We start from the raw sequence: 27,681 nt of genomic DNA on the forward strand, positions 1-27,681 counted from the left end.
TACAATTTGTGTGATGGCAGCCTATCACTAGTTAGCCTAATTTGGACCAATTCTTAAGTCTCTCTGTATTTTTTTTCATTTCACATCTTTTCTTTGGTTGGGATAATTTCAAAAAAGTACTGCTGTAAGATCAATTATTTACTTGCAAAAAGATTAAACTCTACATTTTTCCTATGAAAAAAAATGAATAAATTTTATCCTCCGTTATACTTTTTGTATAAGAACATGCCTCTCTGTTGTTCAGATTGTTCAATGTATGCTTGATCTCACGTAATAGTGACATTTTGATAAAATGAGCATCATAAAGTATGCTTACTAGATTGAAGAGATGAACATACAAGGAATTAGATAAAACTCTATGAATTGGGATGTTAAATATGATTAAAAATTATTTCAATCTTTTTATCTTACGAGGGTAAAGTGTTGCATATACACTACTACCTTTGAAATTTCATTTGATATATGTTGTTTGTTATGCAATGATTAATTATGAAACAATTATATATTATGTTGTGATTAATACTCGCCCCTTTTGCAATAAGGTGTATACTTTTCTTTTCTTTTTCTAGAATTGAGAATATTCTTAAAAGTATGCTTTATTTGTTGTATGGTGAGATAGGTAAGGTGCTTGATCAAAAATATCTCATATAACTATATGATATCAACCTATCTCTACTTGAGAGTCTTTGGCCTAATTTGGACAAGTTGTTTAGTCTCTCATATTCTTAATTATTAACGAAAATTTATGATTTAAATTTTATGAATTCGAATTAGAAATTTTACTTTTATCTCGTTTTATTCAAAATAAAAAAAATCTGAATCAAAATTACTAGACATGGATGCCCCCCTTCTTTGTTGTGATGTTATTGGTTCCAAAACTACTAGATATTTTCTAAAGACAGCTGTAAGATCACTCACCTAATGTAGTACTATCAAATTATTAAAACATGGAAAATTGACTATTCTATGGGAAATTTTGACATGTTTTATTAAAATTAAAATAAAAGATTGTATGGTTGAAAATTTTAGTTTCGAGAACCTCCGATTAATTATTTGACAAAATGAAAATTGAAATTCTCTCAACTCCGTGTCTGCCAATTGATTAAATATATTTTGGCTTTTAGAGGTGAAATTGTGATGAAAACTAAGATGATTTTTCAATTGACAAGAAAGTTGAAGAAACTCATATATATACTTATTTGTAAAGATAAAAAACAGACCATTAAACATTTTAGTAAATGGAAGGGAACTTCTCACTCTGAGAAAGGTGAGAAGCTACGGAAGCTTTTCTCTACGAGTTAGCAGGTGAGAAGGAAAGATGCATTGAACTTAAATTAGTTGTTGGCAGCCAATGAGAAAGACTTTCGAACTTGAATCTATTCATAAACCGGTTATAAAAGGCCAATTAGAATATTCTTAAAGTATTCTTTATTTGTTGTATACTTGTAGGTGAGATAGGTCAGGTGCTTGATCAAAAATATCTCATAAAACTGTGATGTCAACCTATCTCTACTTAATAGTCTTTGGCATAATTTGGAGCAGTTGTTTAGTTTCTCACTTTCTTAATGAGTTTTGAATTAGGAATTTTGTTATTCTAAACAGTTCAATTCACTTGAGTTCAAAATCTTTACTTGTATCTATTATTAAATATATAAAATTTGAACTAAAATGGATGTGTGTGTTGTGTGTGATGTTGTTGGTTCCACATCTTTTGTTTGGTTAGGCTGGGATATTTTCTAAAGACAGCACTCACCTAATGTAGTACCAAATAATTAAAAGAGAAAATGAAGAAATTTTATTTTCCAAAACCTTCGATTAATTATTTGACAAAGAGAAGATTGGGATCCTCTCCTCTCAACTCCGTGTCTGCCGATTGGTTGATAAATTATTCATCGTCTGTGACATATTTTGTAATTTATCGTGACTCTTTGAGGTGAAAGTGTGATGAAAAACTAAAATGAGTTTTTTTTTTTTTTGGGGAGGGGGCATTTTTGAGGTTAAAGTGTGATGAAAAACTAAAACGAGTTTTTTTTGGGGTCTTGAAAGATGCCGTTATATAAAACTAAACACTATTACACACTCTGACTCATTGCCCTGCACCACCCTATTGTCATCCCTATATGACTGTCCCATGGGTGTCTATGGAAATTTATTTTATTGATTTTTCACACTTGTTCCTCTTTAGTACACTTCACTATATTATTTCTTCCCTGTTAGGGCATCTCCAACCCAATCCTCTATTTTACTCTCCAAATATAGAGTTTTCTATTTTTTCAGACAACCAACTCCAACCCAATTCTCTATTTTACTCTCTAAAAAGGAATTTTTTTTTCTCTTTTCAATATTATATTATTATTTTTATTTCATTCTTATTTTCATATTTCATAATATAAATCCTTTATTTCTTTTTTCCCAAATAATTACTTTATATAATTTTTAATGTGATATGAAATTATATTTTATTCTAAAATTTTAAATAACATAAATTGCAAGAAAATATAATATAATACATAAATTAGGGGACAACTTCAAATAAAAGTGACATACAATTACATAAACACTCAATTTTCAAAATTATTACATTGCTCCCATAAATGCTCTATTAATGCATTACGGAGTTCAAAATGAGCATTTTTTGTCCTTAATTTTTTTATGTCTAGCTAAAAATTGTTCAAACTGGAGATTTTCATCTACCACCATTTCTATAGTTGGAGTTGGAGCCTCTACGGCATCTTGAATTAGTGCATTGAGATCACGTTCATCCTCAATTATCATGTTGTGCAATATAATACATGTAGTCATTATATCATGTAGTGTGTGTCGTGATCTTTAGTGCCAACATTCTAAACACAACGGTAATTTTTTGCAAATTAGATAATCCAAATCTACCCAGCGCATCAATCCGTTGTTCGAAGTACGTATCGTGATCTTTAATTGCATCAACAATACGAAGAAACAAATTGCGGGACATTCGATAACGATGGCAAAATATTGCATCATTAAAGCGTGGTGTGGCTGAAAAATAATCACGAAATAAATTATCATCAGTCGCCTCATGATCACGATTGATTATCACATGACCTGGAGTGGAGCCACCTATGAAAACTTCATTAGTATGATTTTGTAGAACTTGTTGGAACATGTAGTTATTCATACATAGCTGATTTATTAAATTATCATGATGTTTTGTACTAGAAAAAAATTTCAAATCTAACGAATATGATGACGAAGAAGAAAAAATCTTCATCATTATTATTATTAGAACAATCTCCAAGATTGAAATTCGTTTTCAAAGGACAAACCAAATTACTTGAATATGTTTTGAAATGAAATGAATGTGCAGACTTCAAGTGGTAAATGATGTTTATTATATAATATGTAATGTTTTATCTAAAAAATATTAAATGTACTGATGAGAATCTCATCCAATCGTTTATAATAAGATGAAATCCATCTAATGGTGAATATGAAGATTACATTTTTAAATTATTGTTGTGATCAATTATGTATTGTATTTTATCTTGTATTTAAATTATTATGTTATGTATTATATTGTATTGTTATCTTGTATTTAAATTATTGTGTTATGTATTGTATTGTTATCTTGTATTTCAATTATTATGTTATGTGTTGTATTGTTATCTTGTATTTAAATTATCATATCATGTATTGTATTTTTAAATTAATTTTTTTCATCTTGCCATTTTAATTTTGCGTATTCTTTATAATTAAAATTAATAATAAAATAAAATTTTACTATTCACAAAAATTAGAAAAATAAATAAAATACTATTTATTTGAAATTAAAATAGTATATATTAAATAGTATTTTTAAAAATATTATATTACATTTAAAAAAAGAATTATGAATATTAGATATTTAATTAATGAAATTATATGTAAAATAATATGTTAATTAGAAAGTAAATAAAAATAATAATAAAATAATGAAAAAGTGAAATAGAGTGTGAATAGTAGTTCTCCAAATTTGGAGAACTACTATTCACCTCTCTAAATTTGAAGAATAGAGGGTAATTTGGAGGTGGGTTGGAGTGCCCATTCTCTATTTTACTCTCCAAATATAGAGAATGGAATTTGGAGAATTACTATTCACCTCTCTAAATTTGAAGAATAGAGGGTGATTTGGAGGTGGGTTGGAGTGCCCATTCTCTATTTTACTCTCCAAATATAGAGAATAGAGAGTAAAATAGAAGTGGGTTGGAGATGGTCTTAGCTTTTCAATGGTATTTGTGGCTCCCATTTTCCCTTAATTGCACTACATTATATGGTAGCCCTTGCATTGCTATTTGCTAGTAAACATGCTGTAAGGTGGTAACGTCGCTAATACCACCCTCATCAAAACGGAATACTAACCAACACTAGATAAAAATATTGAAGGAAAACAACAGAAACACACATTGCAAGACACTAAGGGCATTCCAATGCAATTTTTTTTGGGAGGTTACAGTTTCACTAAAAGGCTTGCCTACAACACTGTACAAATGTACTTTTTTGTTGGGTGCCTAATTCTTATATCTCATGTATTGGCAATGGCAGGGACTAAATAGGTATTCAAACAAACAGCGAAATATCAATGTAAACAGACAAGTTTGAGAGCTTGAGAAGCAAAGAGTAAACGAAAAACTAAAAATTAGGAATGTATAGAACAAAATATTAAATTTAAAAAGCTAGTCTTCTTAGGTCCACATAGCACTTCACTTCCAAAAGTTAAACATAAATCAAAATTATCCCATTACATCATTTAACTGAAGGGAGATGCAAATCAAAAAGCTCTAATGGCATATATCTCTACCAGCACCACATGTAGAGGTCCTCGTAGAAGCTCATATTGAAGATTTTAACGGTACTGCAATAAAATGCAGAGAAAAATTGATTAGCCAAAAAGAAGGAATGAACATATCAAAGCTTAATAGCACCAAGACCAAAGATAATCCAGGCAAAGCTTAACATGTATTGAGATTTAAAAGTATATACAAACTAATATATAAACATAATGTAGTGTTCAATTCAAATAGCTACATGAAAATGACTTCAAATCAGGTAGAATTTCCAATACAGAATGCAGTGTATTACCTTAATGAAGCCAATTTCCTTGGCATTGCTGCGGAAGCACTGTCTGCAGCACATGAGTCCATACTTTCTAATAATTGCATGAGGATTACCACATACACGGCTGCAACACATACAAGGAATTCAAGATCAACTACTGAAATGGCAGGAAAGATATTCACTTCCACACCATTTTAGTTTCTCAATGTACATAAAACTAAATAGAACAATACGTATGGAAGCTCAAATAAGACAAGATCCCAAAAGAACATCTTTTTAGAAAGAGATAAATACTTGTTTGTTGACAAGAAAAGGCTGTTGCATACAAAATACTGAACAGTAGTAAACTAGTATCAATCAACTAGAGCAAACTTCCAGAACTAGCAAAGCCAAAATCTAATGCATTTCAATTGGGACTGTGAAGGTAACAGCAAAGACTAGATTTTAGTATGAATTTTAACATCAGAGACAACAAATATCCTAAATTCTCACCACTCAACTAGATAATTTGACAACTGGTTAGGAGATGGAACAATTTTTCAATCATCTAAACACCAAATGTGGCAAAAAACATCAAATCAATCAAGACTAATTACCCATATAGATCCCTCTGTATGTAATCCTATTTGCACTAAACAACTCCATGAACACATAGAAAGCTCACATTGACAGCAAAAGAAAGGAATCAAGTTCAACAATACTTACTTAACAAAACCTAGCCAAAGTCATAGACTCGTAAGCATCAACAACGATCTATTCTATATGGAAATCAAGACATAGCAAAACATAACAATAATACAATTAGATTATTGAATCATCACTCATAACCATAGAAACAAATCTATAACTTTATTCGCATACCATTCCCAATACCTTAACGTGAGCGAGAGGATCAACTATTTACCCTACTCATAAATTCCGTAGCCGCCGTTAGGTGTGTTTCAATTCTATTTCGTATTGAAACTATCGAATAACATAATCTATTCAGATCTTATCTCATTTTCTATCTAAAATACAAACGGCGCATAGTTAAAGCAAAAAACAAACAACAGTATATAGTTTTCACGTATGTGATTCATCCAAATCAAGCACTAATGAAACAAAAGCTTGAATTAAACGGCAATTTAATCAACAAACGAGATTGGAGAATGAGGATACCATGTGCGAGAGCCAGGGCCGTAGTTCTTTGGGTGAGCGTTCCAGATGTTAGAGTGACCCATCTTCACAAGGCAGAAAAGCGAGGCTGCGCGATGTGTTTGTAAGAAAACCCTACTTCTGCAGAACTCACTTTTGTTCACAATGAGGGATAATTTTGGGACGAAAGCGAGCTTATATAGGCAGTCAAAACCCTAATTTGACGATGGATTTTATTAAACATTTTGTGCATTTTCACCCAATAAGATGCCGCAATGTTTCAAATTAACCCTTAAAACACACAAATTTTCACAAACACCCCAGTTTGACCTACTATAATTTTGGCCGGGCCTTAATTTTGACATAATAATAATATTTAGAGACGCAAATTAAATCATAAATAATTTAATTAAACACCTCAACCTTAATAAAATATTTAAATTGACATTTTCTACTCGAATTTTGGAAAAAAATGTGTATATTTTTATTTGTCTATTACATATTTAAAATAACGATTATATTTTATGTGAATAATTTAATTATTTAATATGTCAATAAAAACAGGGGTTAAATTCCTTTTAAAAAACACAAATGGTCTTATGTTAATTGATATTCACAGTAAAAGTTTATTACTTGATCAAGGTGTTGCCTGTTAATTGTAGAGTTACATTAGCAGGGGCGAATCTAGAAGTAGTGAGGAATTCATCCAAATTCCCTTAAGAAAAAAACTTTATTACTTGATCAAGGTGAGGATTACATTAACAAAGGTGAATAAACCACCTGAATATAAGATTAATGATTGATGATTGGCTTAGTAGTTGAAAGACTCAAAACCCATCTCGAGTTTATTTTCACCAATTCAATGTTCAACCATAGAATCGACAATTTAGAATTTTGATCAAAGAAATAAACATCGTTAAATTAAAAATACTGTGTATAAATTATAACTGCAGCCAAAAAAATTTTCACTTTATTAGATAATAATAATAATTCTATTAAGCTCAAAAAATCTAGAGCAAAGTCGTTCAATGTTTTCCTGGACCTTCATCAGCTTTGATACAAAAAAAAAAAAAATAGTACTGGAGGACTCTCCTCCCTATCACATTGATTTGGGAGCTTGCAACCAAAGCTTTAATAAACGCAGTTGCAAAACTCCCCTCATCCACGTTACATTGATTTCATCATGTGTACATAATATACAAAGTGGTACAACACACCGAGGTAGAGGTAAAGTTGCGTACACACCACCCTTCCCAGACCCTACCCAACAGAGTTTCACTGGGTATTGTTGTCGGTGTACTACGCACCGACTGACAATGAAGATGCCAAAAGACTCTTTTTAACTAGCTTCTTGATTCAAGAAGTGGTTCTTTGCCAGATCCATTACCCCAAGCTTTCTCCTTCCAGATCTTCTCCATTTCCTCAAATGACAAGCCCTTGGTCTCTGGCACGAACACGGCGACAAACACAAATGCCATCACTGCTATACCAGCTAGTATCAAGAAAGTAACACCCGTGCCAACAGCCTCAGCTAAGGATAGGAAACTCTGGGCCACTATAAGATTTGATATCCAGTTGACAGTAGCAGACATGCCACCACACATTCCTCTGTAGGACTCTGGGTATATTTCTGAGTTCACTGTCCATGGCACAGGACCCATACCAGGTGCAAAGAAAGCAATATAGAGGGCTAAGCCTATTACAGCAATCCACCCATAGGCCCCGACATTGCCTGAAGTAGATGACTGTAAAATAAATGCTACAGCTAGGAGAATCAAGGACACAATTACACCGGATAAGCTTGTCAATGCCAACTTTTTGCGTCCAAAGTGATCAATGAGGTAAATTCCCACTACAGTACCCATGGCATTCATTAAAGCAACAATGAGAGACAAAAGTAATGCTAACTGATTTGATTTAAACCCAGCCATCTGTACAATTGTTGGACTGTAATACATAACCGTATTGATGCCTGTGAACTGCTGAAATGCCTGCATATTCAAATGAGCAATGATTATAAACAAGCAATTACCATTCATTTCCGATGATCAATAATGACCTCCCCATGCAATAGTGGAATAGGGAAATAACAAAAGATGTTTGCAGTTGGCGCTTTTAACAACTTTTTTTAATCAAGAAATGGGCACTTTTAACTATTAAGTGACCAAAGAAAATAGTATACAAATTGCATCAAGTTCTCCTGTTTAAAATCAATCTACTGCTCACCAAAGGGTCCTATAAGTGTCATCATCATGTTCCCATGCCCTTTTGAATTCAAGTTAAAAGACAACATTTTATATCTAGCCTAGATGAAGCTCAAGGGGAATCCCCAAGTGGGAAAACTAAAATATATGCCCGAATATAGCGTTACCAAAAATAAGAAGATAGTGCTGGAAGCAATCGGTACATATTATTGTAGCATCACAGAAGCCTAAAGAATACCTGTAGTCCAGCCCCAGCAAAGAACGCAAGTCTAATCTCTTTCTTCCTAAAAACATCCAGGTAACTGACAGCCTGCTTTCTCAAGCGTTCTTCCTCTAATGCAGTAGCAAGCTGATCAATCTCCTCCTCCAATCGATAAGGATCATAGATCTTAGCTAGAACAGTGGCAGCTTCAGATTTATCCTTCTGCAGTGGTTTTCTATGTCAACAGTTGCTATTTATCAGCAGTAATTTTCAACAAAGTTAAGAACTTGCACCTTCATGTAAAGCCATCGTGGAGACTCAGGTAAAAATAACATGAGGACAAATTGAATAGCGGCAGGCACTCCTGCCACTCCAAGCATCCATCTCCAAGTCCCTGGTATCTGCTCAAACATTCAAGCGGCTAAGGAAATCAACATAAATTCTAACTTCAAGACAACACAACAGCATTCATGCACTATCAGTTGGAGATGTTTATCCAGTACTCCCCACATAATTGTGATTATTAAAGGCAATCAGTAATCAGTATCAAGAAAAATGAAACTTGAGATTCGGCAGACAGTAAAACAAGTCCTTTCCGGCTATGTACAATAAAAAACTGTATAGAGCAATTATATGAATGGTATAATTTAGAGTACATAACTTTTAAATTGGGACTAAGGCGTGAAACCTTAATCAAGTAAAGATTGGGATCGCACTGGATGATTTTATGTGAGCGAGGATACAGAAGTTTGATTTTCTCGGTAGTGTTCCTCTAGTTAGAACACGATCTGCAGATGACAAAACATAAGCAGTTCTTTCCCTAACCTTATCTGCTTTTTTCGGTAATAATGCATATGTAATTGTATGCACATGACTAAATACAAGTCCTGTACCCGCATAGTCACTATGTCAATTTCAAGGACAGAGAGTGACAAATTGATAGAAGCAAATTAAATAATAGTACTTCCTCTGTTGCAACTTACTTATCTTACTTCCCTTTTAGTCTAGAAATTATATTACTTTCTATATCTGATAGCTCTTTAACTCCAACATCATGTGGCATGTTCAAAGCCGCAATATTAAAGGGATTTTGATACTTTATACACGCCTTTAGTTTAAAACCACAAGATTCAAAAGTATTCCGTACTTAAACTTTGTTCCCATTGCACATAAAATGGGATTTTAAGCTTTTGATTTTGTCAAATAATCCCCCATGTCCATAGGCAACACAAGATTTTGTTCATTTTAGTTATCAAAATCAAAGTAATATAAAGTTAGATAAGGCAGGAAATAAGAAGAAATATCTAACCTCTGTGAAAGCAAGATTCACAAGGTAGGAAAGAAATTGTCCACCTGTAATCATTAGTACATTTGTGCTAACAAGGCCCCCGCGAATTTCTGATGGCGATGCTTCAGCGATGTAAACAGGAGCAGTGACAGAAGTAACACCAACTCCCAGACCTACTAAGAGTCGTCCAAGTATAAGAATGTATGGGTCCGGAGCTGCAGCCATTACCACAGATCCCAGTAAGAAAACAACATCAGCAGACAGAGTAGCTTTCTTCCGTCCAAAATAATCGTTAATCCAGCCCCCAGCAGCAGCTCCAATCATCGCACCAACCAATGCCATACTGACAATAGTTTCCTGCAAAATCATGAAACAAAACTTTTAAGGGGGGGAAAATAGATTAACCAAAAATAGGGCCACCTGTTAAGTGTTATTGGCTCGCTGCGGAAATGGGGAGGAGGTGGCCAATTGAAAGTCCTATTTTTTGTATAATTAGCAAAGATAACATTGGTAATAAATTTGGAGAGTTTACTACTACAACAGAGTAAAGCACATTTGATAGCTGATAAATCACATTCCACACTTGCATCATCACAATAAATACAAGTAGCATCACGCCATTTTGCATTTCACATTTGTTCAACCATATTTGATTACCCCATTTAACTATCAGAAATTCTTTGGATAAGGTTAGAACAATCCCTTCAATGCAACTGACAAGACGACTCAAATCAGAATCCTTTACTCGGAAACTAAGATAACAATCTGTTATTATCATATCATCTGTAAAGTAATACTTGAGCTCCATCCTCACCCATTCCCCGTCCCATCCATTATTTTTTTTATAATTCCAACAAGTCATATGATTATGTTGGACCAGCTTTTGTGCTCAAAAGTTCCGTTTTTCTGATCACTTCTTATTAAATTATTATGTCTGGATTCTACAATAGAGCTCAGAATGAAATTGGTTATTCATGTACCTGTAGGAAACTGCTTTGATTGACTTCAGGAAAATCATCCTTAATGTACAGAAGTGCACCAGATATTACTCCTACAGTCAAGTCGAAGATATGTAAGATAATTTAATCATAGTCTGGTTACATAATTAATTATCAAGAACATATTTCCATGCGAAAGCAAATGCAACATTCATAACTTTCACAAAAAAGTATGGATAATTTACTTCGGTGTCGTGAATATTCTTGCCAATTATCTTATCTCCATGTCATAACATAACAACACACTTCCATTATCACCCGAAAAAAGTAAGGAATTATTGTCAATTGGTAAGCATACACTACACTAATCTTTTTTCTGTAATTTAGTAATCCAGTATATCTATAGGTGGTTGAGTTTTGAGCTGTTCCAAAATATATAGAATCTACAAGTTGTTATTTGTAATTTGTTATACAATAATGTGACAAGAAATTATTCCAGTTACCTAAACATATCCTGATAGTTGTCTAGTCACCAACTTCATGTTTATAAATAAAAAACAGCTGAATGATTAGAACAACAACATTAAAGCCAAAAGTTTTTAGCCTAATGACTAGTTTTTAGTCAATTAATTGCAAATCTATCATAATTCATCAGTAAATTAAGCAAGAACACTCATCAATCAGGTCAAAGTTCCCTAAAAAGATGATCCTCCAAAAAAAAATCACAAATACTTAATCAAACAGGAAAAAAAAATCTTATTATCAAGTTATTTGTTCTTTTACCTGTATCGTATCCGAAAAGGAGACCTCCAATACCCGCAACGAAAGTTAAACCCAATACATAGGGATTGCTGAAGTAAGAAACTTTTCTATTATTACTAGCATCCAAGTACCCTGAACTTCCCGGTAACGAAATGATCGTCATTCCTTCTTCTCCAATTTCCTTACAATGATTATTTCAATCAAAAAAATCTTCACAACTACAAATTCCCCTTTTTTCTGTGTAAATTCAAGCTGAATATCATACAATTGCAGGGTTTTCAATTGAGGATGTATAAAATATTGTGAAAAAAATCTCAAGCTGAACCGAAAGGAGCTTGCTGAAATCTAGCAAATGAGTGATTTTCCCCAGAAAACTGATTGATTTCCAGGAGACTACAAATGAAAGATGAAAAATTATGGATGGGTTTAAAAAGAGTTTAGCTAAGAAGACTCGAGATAAGGCAACAAGCTGTGACTCACCCACCACAATATTCATCATTTTTCATTTTTCATTTTTCTAGAGTTAAAAAATATAATTTTTGATAAATATATATAAAAAAAATTACAGTTGTTACTGAAAATAGAGAATTTGTTATCTAACTCTAATCACTTTAATCTCATAAATTAATTAAATTTATTTTTATAAAAATGAAACGTGGAGAATATATTGTGTTTGCTGTATATATTTTGTTTGGTCGGAGTTTTCTGTCTTTTTGCCAAATTAAGAAGTAATGAATCTAAGTTAGCTCCAAATCCATGCACTATAAGTTTTAACTAATTTGGATAGAGTTTTATAACTCTGCCAAAAATAGAAGAATCAAAGGGAAAACGTTGCACTTCTTTTTCTTCATAGAAAAAAAAAAAAGGTGTATAGTACTCCTTCCGTTCTCTTTTTTATATATCATCTCTTTCTATAAATAATTGATCCACAATACTCCCTCCGTCCACAATTGTTTGGCAGGTATATTAAAAATAGATGTCCAAGATTAATTGTCAATTTAAACAATCAAGAAATAATTAGTCACTTTTTTCCAATTCTACCCTTAATGATTGTGTAGTTCAATTGAAAAGTTATGTGGACTTTTGGTATTCTTGATATAATAGGGTTATATTAGTCAAATTACACCTTGTATTAAATTTTTCTTGAGGGATGTGCATGACTTTACCATGACAAACAATTGTGGACGGAGGGAGTATTTGTTATTTCATAAAATCAATGCATAAATTAGCATATTGCTCCTTTCCCTTGTGAGTTATTAATCTTGAAAATATGCATTTGATCAACTTAGAAAAACTAAGTAAATGATTCATGCTTATTGGTTAAATTAATTAATCAAAATAAATTAATTTATATTCATTGATTGAAAATTTGAGTTCCAAAAAAATTAAATAAGGGTAGAAGAATAAAGTTACATCATTTCTTAATGCAATTGCAAAGTAAAAAATGTGACATATAAAAATGAACGGATGAGTATATGAATGATTGGACATTTGGTCGCCATAATTATGAGCATACCCCACGCATCTTTCATTATTAATGTATAGAAATTAGAATTAGGGTTGATGATAAGCTTGTGTTTGAAATCATTATTTCATAATTTATTTATTTTTTAAATATAATTTAAAATTATAATTTATTTTTAAAAAAATTAAAACTTTTTCATACATTTATATTTGATATAAAAATTATTTATTTTAATTGGGTCAGCTATGTAAAGATAAATAAAATGGATGAGTAAATGTTCCCTCTGTTTAACAATAGTTGTTTATTGACACACCCAATAAATAAAGGGATAATATTATTATTTTATCCTTTAACTTTATTAAATTTAATACTTTGATAAATGTGTTAGATAATAAATAGTATTTAATAGCAAGAGTAAAATAGACATAAAAGATAAATTATCTCTTGATTTTCTAAATCGGACAAAATATTATTTGATAACTATATTTAGTATAGTAAATATTTATTATTGGACGGAGAGAGTATGTACAATTTGTTAGGCAATGAGAATACATATATGTATCATTTGTTAAACAACGAGAGTACAATGTATCATTTTTTTAACGAAATCTCTATATATATTCCAAATAATAAAGTTTATTGGGTATATTTGCTTAGAAAAATGTACTACTATTTAATAGAATTGATCTTTAGTCCTGTGGATAAATAACTCAGACTTCAATAAAGTACACTATTTAATATTCTTATAGCATGACATCACTTTATCTGATAAGGTTACACTCTATTTAACTACTTAAACAAAGTTGGTATACAACCGACCTTAATAATTATATTGAATACATTAACATAATTCTAAATTACCTTTTTCAACTAATCAAAATTGTGAATCGAATAGTAATGTAAATTACAACCACATATGCTGCTTTTTAGGGGTGTCTATGATTCGATCGATTATTTTTTGAAAATTATGTTATCTTATTTTTTTAGTTATTTTATAATATATAATTAAAATTAAATTTTTTAAAAGTATCTCAATTATATCGGTTTCTCTTTGATATTGGTAAGGTTCGATTTATTTTTTGATTTATTTTTTACTTTTAAAAATCACCTCAAAATATACTACTATTAAAATATTTCTTTTGCAAATATGTTCTTGCAGAAATATTTTAATTTTTCATCAAGAAGATAAGAATGTAAAACTTTAATGTCGTATTGTTTGATTTTAAAGGTTAATTAAATAAACATTAAATTAAAGAGCAAAGACCCAAAGTTCTCTGGTCACTAGAGGTCTAGGACCTAGGTTATATTTATATTTATATTTAAAAAATATTATAAAATATATTTATATATTAAATTTAACATATTGTTAATATATAAAATATATTTACATGTAAGGTTATTCGGTTAGATTCGAAATTTTTTCAATTTTTCTTATAAATTAAAAAGATAATCCCAAATGTTCAGGATAATTATACACTTAAATAAAAGTCTACAATTTTATTGAAAAAACAACACAAATCTATTTGATCGATTTTTCAAATTCTTTTGACACCCCTACGTTTCCGCGGAAAGATCCGGATAGTGATGACGGTCAGAAACGTGAAAGGCAGGTAACGTTATCACTTACTTTCTCGTGGTTTGCACCCTTTATCTTTTTCAGCTAATCCAACGTGTCTTTAAGATAAACATTTTTACATTAATCTCAAGTTAGTAGGCCTCCTCTCACTTGCTGCTTTTAGGGAAATTGACTATACTCGCTCTATTATTGGTCCAGGCAATGCCCCTTCAGAAAATTTGTGGCAAATCATTAGCGCGTTGTTACACGCGCTCGTAATCCCTTGTTCATCTATCTTCTGATGATTATATTTATGTGACTAAAATGAGTTGGGACCCAAAACAGTAAAAAGATTTGTTAAAAATTATAAAAGGGCAACAAAATTGATTTTAGAACTAAAAAGATAATGTTGTAACGGTTGAATTAACGTCGTCCACATTAGAGTGGCAGCTGCAAGACGAAAAATCCCATGCGCCTTACAGGCTAAGTCGCACGGCTTGGGTCTTTCAAGGCGCAGGAGAATGGGCAAATTCCTGTAAAAAAATTTAAAAAAAGCTATTTCATTCCGATTAAATTTTATTTCTGCCCACAAAGCAATAAAAATATAAAGTTGATTCATATTGAAGTGTTGAATTAAATCAACATTGTAAATTTTACGTGGATATATACGGTAGATAAGTCTCTATAATAAACAAAAAAAATAATTCAATCAATAGTAAAAAATTGTTGGATAAAGTGATAAAAAAAATTCTTCATAATTTATTCATATTAAAGTGAAATAAATATTTGCTAAAAAAATATATAAAAATCACAAACAAAAAAAATAAAAATAAAAATTCAAACAAACAATTTAAGTAAAGTAAGGCGCAGGGTCACCTTAATCGGAATGAAATAATTTTTCTTTTTAATTTACAGGAAGTCTCCGCATTCTCCTGCGCCTTGCAAGGCGCAAGCCGTCTGCGTCTTGTAAGATGCAAGGCGGTTGAGCGCGCATGAAATTTCGTGTTTTACGGCTGTCATCCTCAATTCAATCGTTACAAAGTTGCCCTTTTGCTTCTAAAATCAATTTTGTTGTCCTTTTGAAATTTTTGGCAATTTTTTTAACCCTTTTGACTCTGAACTCTGACTAAAATGCTTAGTTCTAACCCAATTTGTTTAATGGTTGAATAAGAAATAAATTGTTTATGTATTAAATTTATATAATTTATATGATATTTAATAAGTAGCTAGGAATTAAATTATTTATATTTAAATTTAATATGATCTTTGGTTTATAATTTAAAAATTCATTTAAATAATATATAAATTCACTCATGTTATAAATATACATTGAACTAAGTGGATTGTCCGTTTATTCATAAACTTATGTATCATGTATGTGAATTTTCTAGGTGATATGAACCTTTTTGGGATAACAATGTATCTACTAATTTGACACTCAACATGGTGACCTTTGGATTGATTTCTCAGCTTATAAATAAAGATATCATTCACCATTGTAAGACACACTTGAATGGAGGTGGACCTACACTTTAGAGAGGGGAACCCGCTAACTAAAGCTAGAGATACCGCCCTTGAGACCAGGGTTCAAATCCAACTAAAGCCCTTTTTCGTTGTTTTTATTTTAAGTTTAGCTTAGAGCTCATATTTGAGCTAAGGTTATATTGGTGTACCCAAAGTCTTCAAATCTTGGGTTCGCTTCTACACTTGAGTAGAAGAAAAGTTATCTCCTTCATCTGCATATCTTGTCTTCTTTTCTTTACTAGATTCTTAATAGTTGGGTGTTTGAATTGGCTTAAATGTTGGTCAAACTTACTTTTAAATCAGTTTTTGACTTCTGAAAATATTTGACAAATATAAATACAACTTAAAATAAGTTGGAGAAGTTTGGCCAAGTTAAACATAATTTAAAAAGTTAAAAATGACTTTAAATGGTTATAAACCAAAATCTACTTTTTATTTTTTAATTTAAATGTCACTTCAATTTGACTTTTTATTTATTAAATTAAACGATACTCTTTTAAGTCAATCCAAATAAGCGTTAGCTATCAAACGATCCCATTATATAACAAAATCTGAAGTGCAATGATTGAAATGAGATTAGTACATGAGTCGTTGTTTTGTCCTATTAAAATAGAGAAATAAAATAAAATATTTTTTAATAGAGATATAGAGTAAAATAACAATATATTATATGGTTTAGATAAAGGGAAAACTACGCGCATTAACAAATATATACTAGTTAATTAGTTAATATTGCTATAGTTTACCTTAATTATAATTTGCGATCTACTTTTAATTATAATTATGCGGTTCAGCTTCTAAGTTTTGTATAATTCGCACGTTTGTATAATTTGGAATTTATATAATATAATTTGTATAACTTTTGTATAATTCGGAATTTATATAATAATTTGTATAACTGTTTACACTTCTGATGTTTGTAATTGTATAAATTCATTATTTTGAGTTTATACAAAAATAACTGAATTATATAAATGTACCCGCAAATTTTATAAATATGCGAATTATACATATCCACAAATTATACAAATGAAACAACTTAAGCTTTAGCTATAGCATGTAGGCTGTAAATATGCAAACTATATTTATGAAGCATAACTAAGTTTATTATAGTGACTATTTGCGAAAGTTTCCCGATAAATCACGAGGACCATGAGATTGAAAAGATGGTCAATATTGTTTCAGGTTGCAACATTTTAATAGACCAAATTTGGTCTTATATGGTACCAAATCATAAAATTAGTTCAATTGACTAACACATTAATATCATCTAGGGGTGTACAAAATTGAACCAAATCGCAAATCGAAAAAATAATTCGATTAGTGGTTTGGTATTGGAAAAAAAAATTCAACTATATTTGGGTTGGTTTGGTTTTAACTAAAAAAAACCAACCCGAGATCAAATCAATCCGACATTATATATGTAATTTTAAAATTTTATTTTATACATAAAAAAATTTATTTTGACTTATACTATTTCATAGTTTTTATCTTTTAATATATTATTTCAAGTTTAAAACTTGGAATTCGGAATGGTCCAATAAATATTATAGTTCATAGATGTTGATAATTATAATAAAACTTAAATCAAAATCAAATTAATAATAATGCAAAAAGAAAATCAATTCAACACTAAGAATGACAATAATATTGAATATTTGTTCTTTAGTTTTACATTGGTTTAGACAATTAAAATACATAATCTTATTTTATTTTTCCTCATATATTTAGTAATGTAACTAATACTTATTAAACTTATTTTAGTAGGATTTAGTACTTTTAAATTATGATCATTTTCATTATGACTTTGCAATATTTATTTTATATGATGATTTCATTATTATTTTTTATTGAATATTTTAGTGAATCAATACTCATCTCATATTTTATGTTATTTTATTAAGAAACACCTTAGATAATTGTATTTTGGTTGAACTACAGAAATATTTGGAGCACAAGTTAATTATATGTTTGTATGAAAACTTTACCCAAAAAATCCAAAAATCTGAAAAAATTCAAGGTTTATTAGTTTGGTTTGATTTATAAATTTAAAAATTTGACACAATGGTTTGGTTTGATATTTGAAAAACCCGAACCAATCTGAGGTTGAAAAACCCGAAAAATCCAAATTTTATTTGTTTGGATTGGTTTATAGATTAAAAAGTATTACATAAATGATTTGATTTGATATTTGAAAAACCCGAATCAACCCGGTCATGTACACCCCTAATTATCATCCATGAATAGAATTCTTATGATGGAAAAACATACTGAAGTCTAATTAGAAATGTTTCATATCCCTAAATACTCTTTTCTCTTTATCTTACTAAAAAAAAGATAGTCCAGATTTTAATTTCTGTTTTACTATTAAACTTAAAAAATAAACACGAAAATACAACAGCAAAAAAATGAATAAATAATGGAGAAGGACTATTAATATTTCTTAAACGTTTTTTTTAATGTTGTAAGGTGAATGCTGACATGAATCATGTACCAATAGTCATCTTCTAGCATAATTTATACCCACTAATACATGCACTTAATATTTTATTTTAATAATAAAATGCATATACACCAACATATTCGTATAAAACTCAAAAATTTAGAATGATATCTTCTCAATTTCGTAAATTAAAAGCATAAGAATTTAATCTCATAATAAAAGCATAACATGAAAATCTCGGCTTAACCTAGTCAATGATGAAGAATATTTAAAAACTATTGAGAAGTTATATTTGTATAGCACATTTTCTACTTTGCACCCGTAGAATCTTTTTAAGAAACTGGACTACTTTGTATTTGCACAAGAATTTTTCAAGAGAGTAAGTTACTAGTTTATATATATATATATATATATATATACAATATTTGTATTGAAAAGATGACAACAATTTTATTGATTTGGCTAACAAAGAAAATTTGTTTTTTCAAATGATTTTCTTTTATTAAGAATCTTTACAATATGTTCTTGATTTTTGGTTCCAAAAGCAAATCCTTATTAAATCGAACCTATATGAGATTCAAGTTATATGAAACTGCTTTTTGAGATGATCAGATGCAGCAGAAATAATAGTTCAAATAAGTGGGTCAATATCCACAAGATCAATGAACGAATGACCATTGAATCCACAATTGGTCTGCTAAATGCAGTAGCGTCCAGCAGAGCCACTTCAAAGCCCTGACTTGGACTAGTAGAGATGCCCTGCTGTTCCCTCTCCTTATTAACACATTGTAATATGGTCCATCGGCCATCACAATAGCATCTCTTTATTAACACATTATAATATGGTCCGCCCATCACAACAACATCTCGAATCCCTATAGAGAATCTCTTTATTAACACATTGTAATATGGTCCACGGCCATCACGACAACATCTCGAATCCCTAGAGAGTATCATAGGAGGATAGCACATCGGATAGCACCTCGGGACACGCCTCTTCGAGAATGTGCTTTATCATCTGAATAAGATGAAGCCCCTCATCAAGCTCAACCAACTTATAAGCATCATAATCCCTAGAAGACAGTCTTGGATAAGAATCATGACAAGCTGTCCTACTGCATTGTGTTGATAACCCTGGAAGAAAATCGTGGATAAGAATCCTGAGAAGCTGTCTTGCTGCATTGTGTTGATTGAATACTATCGTCAGCATAATGGACCATGCAATATCATTTACATCAGAGCAATCATCGTCGTAATTCCATCTGAAAGGCATTGTAGACGCGTCATCAATTGGTTGGGGCATGACGCCCACGACTCCGACGGCTATGAATATGACTCCGGCGGAGAACGCCCAATTCATTGTTCCCTTAATTTTCCAATTCATTGTTCCCTTAATTTTCCAAGTACATAATAATTAATGATGAAGCACAAGAAGTTGAAAAAAATGATTTAATCAAATTCGTTACTTTTAAAAGAAAAATATAGAAGCGAATGATTTTGAATATTTAAGTACTCTCCAATAAATCCCCCAATAATGATTTCGCTGTTATTTGTTTGGTTTTGTTAGAATTTCTTGAATTAAAAAGGATAGAATAATATTTGTTATTGATAATAAATTCTTAGGTTCATATTCATTATTGTTCTAAAAATTATGCAATATACCAATAATTCATTTCAAATCATAATTTTCTTCCAGTCTTACTATCATTAAATTGTGATTTTAAATTTTTTAATAAATCAAACGGTCAAATCTTATTTTTCATAAATCAATTTAAGGTTTAAAGTCAAACATCTAGTATTGCCCTTTTTTTTTTTTCATACTTATTATTTATAGCCTAGATTTTTTATTAAACATAAATCTTCTCACTGAGATGTTTGTCATATGTTTGTGATTTATTACTTTAAGATGTTGTGAAAAACATTATTTGCTACTAGTATGAAAATTTGAATAGTTTAATTGGAAGTCCTAAAATATTTATGTCTCTTTCTTTTCTTTTCAATTTTTTTATGAAATTCAATATTTTTCGAACACAAATACTACGCACCATTTAAACTTGACATAAAAATTCATTTTAACATTATATCTTCTTCATCACAACAAAAAGAAATTCATGCTTTCCTATTAAAAGTTTCTCACTTTTTCTTCTCTAATCCGGCCGAAAAAAGATTAACTAAACAACATTTTTTTGGTTTTTAATTGGTCATTAAATGTTTTATTTCGAAGTTTAATTGTGTATTTTAATTGTATAATCGCCTCATTTTTTTACCTTTTACCGGAGATTTGTCCTAGTAGGTGGAATGAGAGTATTTCTTACTAAGTTTAAGACATAATACATAAACATGACTCATAACTTAGCGTCAACTGACAACTATGACCTTTCACTTTGAATGTGCACAAGTAGACACTTTTACTTGTATAAAATTAAACAAATAGACACATTCATCCTACGTGAGAAACATATTTTACACGCGTAAAATGAAAAAGATATGGTGTATTTGAACAAGAAACCCATTACAATTTTTTTTCATTTTACGCGCTCAATCTATATAAGTGAGAAACATATTTCGTTTCACATTAGGTAGGAGTGTTGAATAGACACAATTTGTTGCAATATTAGGTGTTCAATAGGTACAAGGCAAATGTTAGGTGTTACAATGAAAATTCATGTAAAGTTTGAGTGGCCGTCTATGTATTTGGCCAATAATAAAGTCGACTATGAAATATTTTTGGAGGCCTAAAGCGAAGGCTTTTACTAGTCTCTCCTTTGAGTCACCCTTGGCAAATGCTCCATGCATCAGACATATCTGGCAATTACTAATCTTACACTTCTCAGTCATAACAAAAAAGGTTATTATCCTTGCTTACTGGCTATTGCTGAAGTTTCCCTCCCTGCTTCGGCTTTCTATCAATCTCCTCCATGCCATCTTTCCGCAATGTACCAAGGTCACGATTGCTACACAGTAGAGAAGTGGAATGCCAATCATGCAGCCTCCAAATGCAAGATTCGTCAGTGTCTGAAAACAAACCAGAGATCATAAATCGTCATTTAATAAAAAAATGCACTCACATCGCTCAAGTTTTTCATCAATATAGTAAATCTACAAAGGGAAGCATAATTATTAAACTCGATCAACTGTACTACATTAAATGAAATCAGCAAGAGACATTGAATAGTATGGTCAAGTCATTGATTTCAAGGAAATAAGAAGAAATGGACCTCTTTTGGAGATCCTGTACTATAGATATTCGCACATGAAAAATGTAGAAGCTACAACTCTCAGTAACCAAGAATGTAAGCAACTTGTTATGATTGACTTTGTACATTTTAATCCAAAATAATTCAGAAGCCACACCAAATGCTAGAACTATCTGCTTCTATATTGATCTCATGCTAGAGCCCTCCAAACAATTAGCAGATCTATTTAGGAAAGTTTCGGTTACCAGATCCGCAGTATCATTCAGTTTAGTAGTTGGTTTTCTCGACAGGTTTAGTGTGCACTCTTCAAGTATGCATAAACAATCATGTGGAAACTTACCAACATGCCAGCAATTAAGTGAACAACAGGAGCAAAACACTGGTCCACTTTGTTTCCTTCTTCATATCCACTGAACGCAATAACCATGGAGAAAGTGTGAATGGTAGCAAAGGCAAGGGCTATAATTGCTGCAATTTAAAATGCCAAATAGTGTTAAGACTGCATAAATATGGAGGTAGTAAGCAATACTATGGCAACATGCACTATACTTTACACTATTTTTCTAAGTTAAACCATAGTTGCAGGCTTGCAGCCCTAAGAAAAGGGAACCCAAAACTTTAGGTAAGCTCGTTATCACACATACTTCATCCCACTTGTTTTTATCTCTGTAGGCTTTTATATCTCAACTTAGGCCATCAAGCAGCTCTAGGCTTCTCTATCCCAATATAGTGTATCGAGTCACTGACTTTTCTCTTGATCGACCCTTCAGCCTATTCTCTCACTATCTCCCTACTCCATTTCCACTCTTTAGCCTGTTGAGCCTACTCTCTCTTTATCTCTATGCTCCAGGCCCACTCTTCAACTTGTTGAGACTACTCTTTCTCTACTACAAACCCACTCTTTAATCTACTTAAAAAAGAATATGAAATAAAAAAAATGTTAAAGTCCACGTGTATGTTCCAGAACCGGGTTACACGTGTGTGTGGGGTTAAAGATTACAATTGTCCCTCATTAGTTGTGTAAGGATATCCAAAGAAGTTTATAATGGTCCTAAGTTACTCCATTCACTGCTTTAAACTTTGGTTCTCAAGATCTTTCAAATATAGAAAGTTTGCTGAAGATCAATAATACTCAGAAGCTGTTTTGCAAAATAATAAAAGAGGAACTCAGAAATAGCAGATTTCCCTTACCAGAAACAAGAAAAAAGGGTATCTTTGAGCATTTCTCTACATAGTATGTTGCTGGTCCAAATGCAGGTGTCAAAAGGCCAAGGCAGAAAAACACAGCATGAGCCACACCATGTCCCAAACCCCCAGCTGCATGTCAACACATATCAGATATTAGTGTCAGATCAACAAAAAGAATATCAGAAACTACACTAGATATCTAATAGCAGAAAGGTAGTTTGCCTTCACCATAAATGGAAAGATCAAAATAATATTCAGAAGTTGAAACAACTTGGAGCTGGAAAGGGGTACAAACAGTAATAGTACCCCAGATTAAGCAGCCACAAGCAATTAACATCACGGTGCACAGCACGGTTTTCGACATCTGGGCGGATTCAGAATCATAATGAATAACAATGACCCTTAAAAATGCTTATTCTAATTAATAGAACATCTATTGACAGTTTAAACGGCAAAGAGGGTTGTTTATATAGAGAAAACTGCAGGGTAGTTTGTAAAGATAACTCCTTTATCTTTTTATTTTCATACTCCAATACTTGGTACCATCTAGTAGAAGTAGCTCATATAACAGTCAGATTAGCAACATCTAAACCTTCAGAAAAAAAGAAAGAGCAGTTAAAACTTAAACCTCACAGTCATCCAACCTCTAAAAGCTAGCCTTTTCCATCCCAAACTCATTGAACGTGCCTTTCCTCAATCAATAACCCAATCCCTTACTGTCCTCCTTCAACTTTCAACTCCTTTCTAACTGACAGTCTATTGGTCCATTTTACACTTGGTTAAATGAAACCAGCACATCAATCTAAGCTACTAAGTCCCGCCTTTGCCTGCCTATCTCTAAACAGAACTTCAATTGCATCAGTCCAATAGAGAGAGTGCAACTAACAGCATCTTCAAGTTTTCTATGGTCAGACATGTTTTCATGATATTATTAGAATCCTTTTATCAGTATAACATCAGAAACCAACAAGATGATTTTGTTATTAGGAAATTATTCTTAACTTGTCAATCAATTAGACCTAAAAGTTGCATAAGTGATGCATCAGTTATCAGCAAGTTCCTTTTTAGCTTCTGTTAAATATGCTGACGTTTTTCCTGTTCAATTCTGTTTCCACTGGAGAAGATCAATTAGTTAAGTGCAGAGCTGAAAAGAGGGTTTAGAAGTTGTATGGTGCTATGGTATCTTCAGTTATATGATATCAACAATATCATTTTTAATGTTAAAATATGTCGCCAACAGTGAACTCTTAGAAGCAGCCAATGAATAATATGCAATAGCAGCTCCAATGGTTGTAGATAGCCCTGGAACTGGAAGTATCTATGTTCTCTCTACGATCTCATCTCCTCTTCTATTGTTTTCGATCTAAGAATTGCTGTCTTGTTAGACCAATTTTTTGTCCTTTTAGTCTCTCACATTCTCTCTCTCTCTCTCACTATATGTATATTGTCCACACTTCAGTACAAGCTTGCTGCGCTGTTGCATGCTCTGAAACTAAAATGTAACATGTTTTGCAACAAAAAGGTACACCCTCAATGGGTAGGTGAGCTGCTTCCACTCTGTTATTTTCACGCTTATTGGGTTGGGTTAAGGCTAGGCCCTAGGGGTTTTCAGGTCATTGTGGCAAGTCTTCCACACTCATTTTTCCTAGCCTCCACATTAAGGTACCTTAGTGAAAAGAAAATTATAACACATAAAATTCTAGGGAGATAGAAAAGTATCAAAACTAAATTCTAGAATTTAAAAGACACGTAGCGAAAATGTTCGGTATTCTACCAAGAGCAATTTGCATCTTGTCCGTCATAAAGAGGCGAGGTTTAGAGACTCTGTCAGCAAATGCATCCAATATATCCTCCAGCTTCCTGACATAACACAAACATGGAATACAAAGTTAAGGGTAAATTCTACATATAGAGTATAGGATAAAGGAACTGGAATTCATAAAAGTTCTTCCCAACAAATTATAACCAATCTTTTGAGGTAACAGTTATAACCAAGCAAAATCAGCAACAAATTTTCAAATGAAAAATATAAACCATGTCAAGCAATGATGCAACAAATAGAGGAGCTCTGCTGAAGAAGAAAAAGGCAAATGAAGAGAGGAATGAGCAGAAGGATAGATTTCTTATTGAGGTCTAATCCGGGTAAATATAAGCAGATAGGATATTCTACCAACCTTTTATTAGAAAAATAAGTTTCACAATATATCTGATAAATAAATTTGCATGCCTCATATACTAGTTTTCATAACCACGCATCATTGCCACCATGGAAAGCACGGCCATATNGCAAGCCTGGTGCGACGAGCTCGACCCAGAAGGCAAACCCCTTGCTTTCGCTGGCAAGGGGTTTCGAACTTGAGACGTCCAACATGGAAGTCCCAAGCTCAAACCATTGGGCCACCCCGAAGGGTAAGCAGATAGGATATTCTACCAACTTTTTATTAGAAAAATAAGTTTCACAATGTATCTGATAAATAAATTTGCATGCCTCATATACTAGTTTTCGTAACCACGCATCATTGCCAACATGGAATGCACGGCCATATATCTTAGACAAAAGGGCCGGCAGGGTATCAAATAAGTGGCTATACACCAAGTCAGCATAGTATAGCAAGGAAACATGGACTATACACTACTCATGAAAAGGATGTTTTCATCTTAATAAAGATATGTTTATTCATTTCTGCATGTAATTTACTTCATTTGGCTTCAACATATTTTTTACTCAAGCAGTTCCATGTGATACTATGTTAGTTGAAATAAGAGAATTGGCTCTATATGTCAAAGGCTACTTCATATGATTATCAAAGTAATGATATATCTCATCTTGGCTTTCTTTGTGTGGTCAATTGACGCAATTGCCTGCAAGTATCTACAATCATTTAGTAGCAAAACACAAGCACTGGTGGGGATAAATAGTGCCTCTTATTCGGAGATCATCACGTTTATGACATTTTGCACAGGAAATTATATGAGTTTAATACGTACACAAGTCGGCACTTCACGTTTTCATAGTATAATCTAGAGAGCGCCGCTTTGATGACCTCTTGCAATGGAAATTATACGAGTTTAATACCTATGTGAGTCCTTCACATTTTCAAAACATGATTTGGAGCGAGCCACTTTGATGATTTATTTCACTGGAAATTATATGAGTTCAATACATATGTAAATCCTTCACATTTTATAGCATATCAATCATGTGGATACTTCGGGAAAAAAATCATGTGTATGAAACTCCAAAAGTTTTTGGGGAATCTACAAGTAATTCAAACAGCATAAGGTCAAGTTATCTATCTTCTATTTTGCACTTCTACTCTTCAACAAATTTTCTGCAAATAAACTAATTGGTTATAGTGATATGTATATCACCTATGACTTCCACTCAGTTACAACTCTTTTAACAAATGCAGACAGCAAAGTGTACACAAGACATTAGTTGTAGGCCGACTTACTTGTAAACTTTCCAGAAGAGAATACGAAGTCCTTCTTGGAAACCAACAGAAGTGAGTATGAGGATAGCATACGGCCACCATGCTGTGCTTTTCAGTGGAAGGAAAGCCCTCCAAAGAGCTGACATTACTATCAGACTCATAAGCCATACCAATGTACTACCAAAGTAGAAAGAAAGAAAAAATTATTCACATGGAACAATCAGAAGTTAACAATACTAGTATATGGAAATCTGCTAACCCCCATCACAAACCAAACCACGATTGACAAACACCAAGCTGATTACAGCAGAAAAAAACATCATATATGATGAAAATATAACAACAGCAGTAGTTCATTCATGTAGTCACCCATAGTAAAGTGATTGAGCAACAAAGGGATTCCTATTATAATCAAATGAACAAAGAATGATAACTATATGTCAGCATTTACCCTAAACCAATCAAATCCAACAACAACAACAACATACCCACAAGTGGGGTATGGAGAGGGTAGTGTGTACACAGCCTTGCCCCTACCTTTTGAAAGTAGAAAGACTGTTTCCGATATCCAATCACACCCAGTAACCAAAAAAACACAATCTTTAAGTAATAAATGACAACAGTATGTCCCCATTTACAATGACCAAGTCACACCCATGAAAGAAAAAAAAAACCACCAAACTTGCCACAAATAAATGAACTATTTAACACCCAATCCGTCAATAACTGTAATCAGAAGGATATTTTGTGAATTTGAAGAAATTTTCAAAAAAGTAACCCTGAATTGGAAGTTTACCTTGAAAGAAGTGTAAGAATCAAGAAGGGTTTTTTTGAGATAAGAGCGATGAAGAGTGAGAGAGAAGGGCCAAGGGCTAACAACGCGTATCCAATTCCTGCTGCCACTGTCATGGCTTTAGCTGCTTCCTTACTCCGGAGCAACTTTGGAAATCAAACCAGAAGAAAATTACTTGCCAACAAAGGGACTGGACACTTTGAAAAAGAAACTTTGAGGGGTCAATGTTTCGAAATTTCTAAAACAAGAATGTTAATTCCTAAATAAAATTAAGTAATCTATCATTTTAAAAATAAGATCTTTTTTAGAAAAAATACTTCAAACTATTAATCTATCAAATGGATATACTAAGGACCAAAACAATACAACCTCACCATTTTGATCATTTTTTCCTAATTCATATATGAATTTATACCAGTACAGTCATATTTTAGAGCTATATTTATTATTCATTTGTTAGTATTTTATTTTAGTTTCCTTTTTA

General features: G+C 31.8%; 4 protein-coding genes across 4 annotated transcripts in view; all 4 read right to left on the reverse strand.

Annotated features, from left to right (window-relative positions):
- The window catches only part of LOC125872539 (uncharacterized protein At3g49140), a 163,737-nt gene that overhangs the window by 61,078 nt on the left and 74,978 nt on the right, over nt 1-27,681 (reverse strand). The window lies entirely within an intron of this gene.
- LOC125872551 (40S ribosomal protein S29) lies at nt 4,661-6,440 on the reverse strand. Its single transcript, XM_049553285.1, has 3 exons — nt 6,229-6,440; nt 5,095-5,194; nt 4,661-4,867 (listed from the first exon to the last, which is right to left on the reverse strand). Exons 1-3 carry the CDS (start codon nt 6,288-6,290, stop codon nt 4,859-4,861), a joined length of 171 nt encoding a protein of 56 aa, XP_049409242.1. The 5' UTR covers nt 6,291-6,440; the 3' UTR covers nt 4,661-4,858.
- On the reverse strand, nt 7,163-11,832 carry LOC125872537 (inositol transporter 1). The gene is made up of 6 exons (XM_049553270.1): nt 11,620-11,832; nt 10,879-10,949; nt 9,920-10,255; nt 8,904-9,011; nt 8,647-8,832; nt 7,163-8,195 (listed from the first exon to the last, which is right to left on the reverse strand). Exons 1-6 carry the CDS (start codon nt 11,759-11,761, stop codon nt 7,548-7,550), a joined length of 1,491 nt encoding a protein of 496 aa, XP_049409227.1. The 5' UTR covers nt 11,762-11,832; the 3' UTR covers nt 7,163-7,547.
- Nucleotides 21,172-27,421, reverse strand: LOC125872544 (gamma-secretase subunit APH1-like). The gene is made up of 6 exons (XM_049553278.1): nt 27,201-27,421; nt 26,426-26,581; nt 24,745-24,830; nt 22,974-23,099; nt 22,123-22,250; nt 21,172-21,600 (listed from the first exon to the last, which is right to left on the reverse strand). Exons 1-6 carry the CDS (start codon nt 27,311-27,313, stop codon nt 21,448-21,450), a joined length of 762 nt encoding a protein of 253 aa, XP_049409235.1. The 5' UTR covers nt 27,314-27,421; the 3' UTR covers nt 21,172-21,447.

This window comes from Solanum stenotomum, chromosome 8, assembly GCF_019186545.1.
Source record: "Solanum stenotomum isolate F172 chromosome 8, ASM1918654v1, whole genome shotgun sequence".
Taxonomy (NCBI): Eukaryota; Viridiplantae; Streptophyta; class Magnoliopsida; order Solanales; family Solanaceae; genus Solanum; species Solanum stenotomum.

Bases quoted from the DNA above. Each gene is read 5' to 3' on its own strand.
- LOC125872537 (XM_049553270.1), bottom strand. From the start codon at position 11,761: ATGACGATCATTTCGTTACCGGGAAGTTCAGGGTACTTGGATGCTAGT. The intron at 10,256-10,878 runs GTACATGAATAA...ATGATTTTGCAG, and splicing joins ATCAAAGCAGTTTCCTACAG to GAAACTATTGTCAGTATGGC. The intron at 8,196-8,646 runs GTATTCTTTAGG...TTGAATATGCAG, and splicing joins TTGCTGGGGCTGGACTACAG to GCATTTCAGCAGTTCACAGG.
- LOC125872551 (XM_049553285.1), bottom strand. From the start codon at position 6,290: ATGGGTCACTCTAACATCTGGAACGCTCACCCAAAGAACTACGGCCCT. The intron at 5,195-6,228 runs GTATCCTCATTC...TATGTGTTGCAG, and splicing joins GGCCCTGGCTCTCGCACATG to CCGTGTATGTGGTAATCCTC.
- LOC125872544 (XM_049553278.1), bottom strand. From the start codon at position 27,313: ATGACAGTGGCAGCAGGAATTGGATACGCGTTGTTAGCCCTTGGCCCT. The intron at 26,582-27,200 runs GTAAACTTCCAA...CTACTTTGGTAG, and splicing joins ATTCTTACACTTCTTTCAAG to TACATTGGTATGGCTTATGA. The intron at 21,601-22,122 runs GTAAGTTTCCAC...GTTTGTTTTCAG, and splicing joins ACTTAATTGCTGGCATGTTG to ACACTGACGAATCTTGCATT.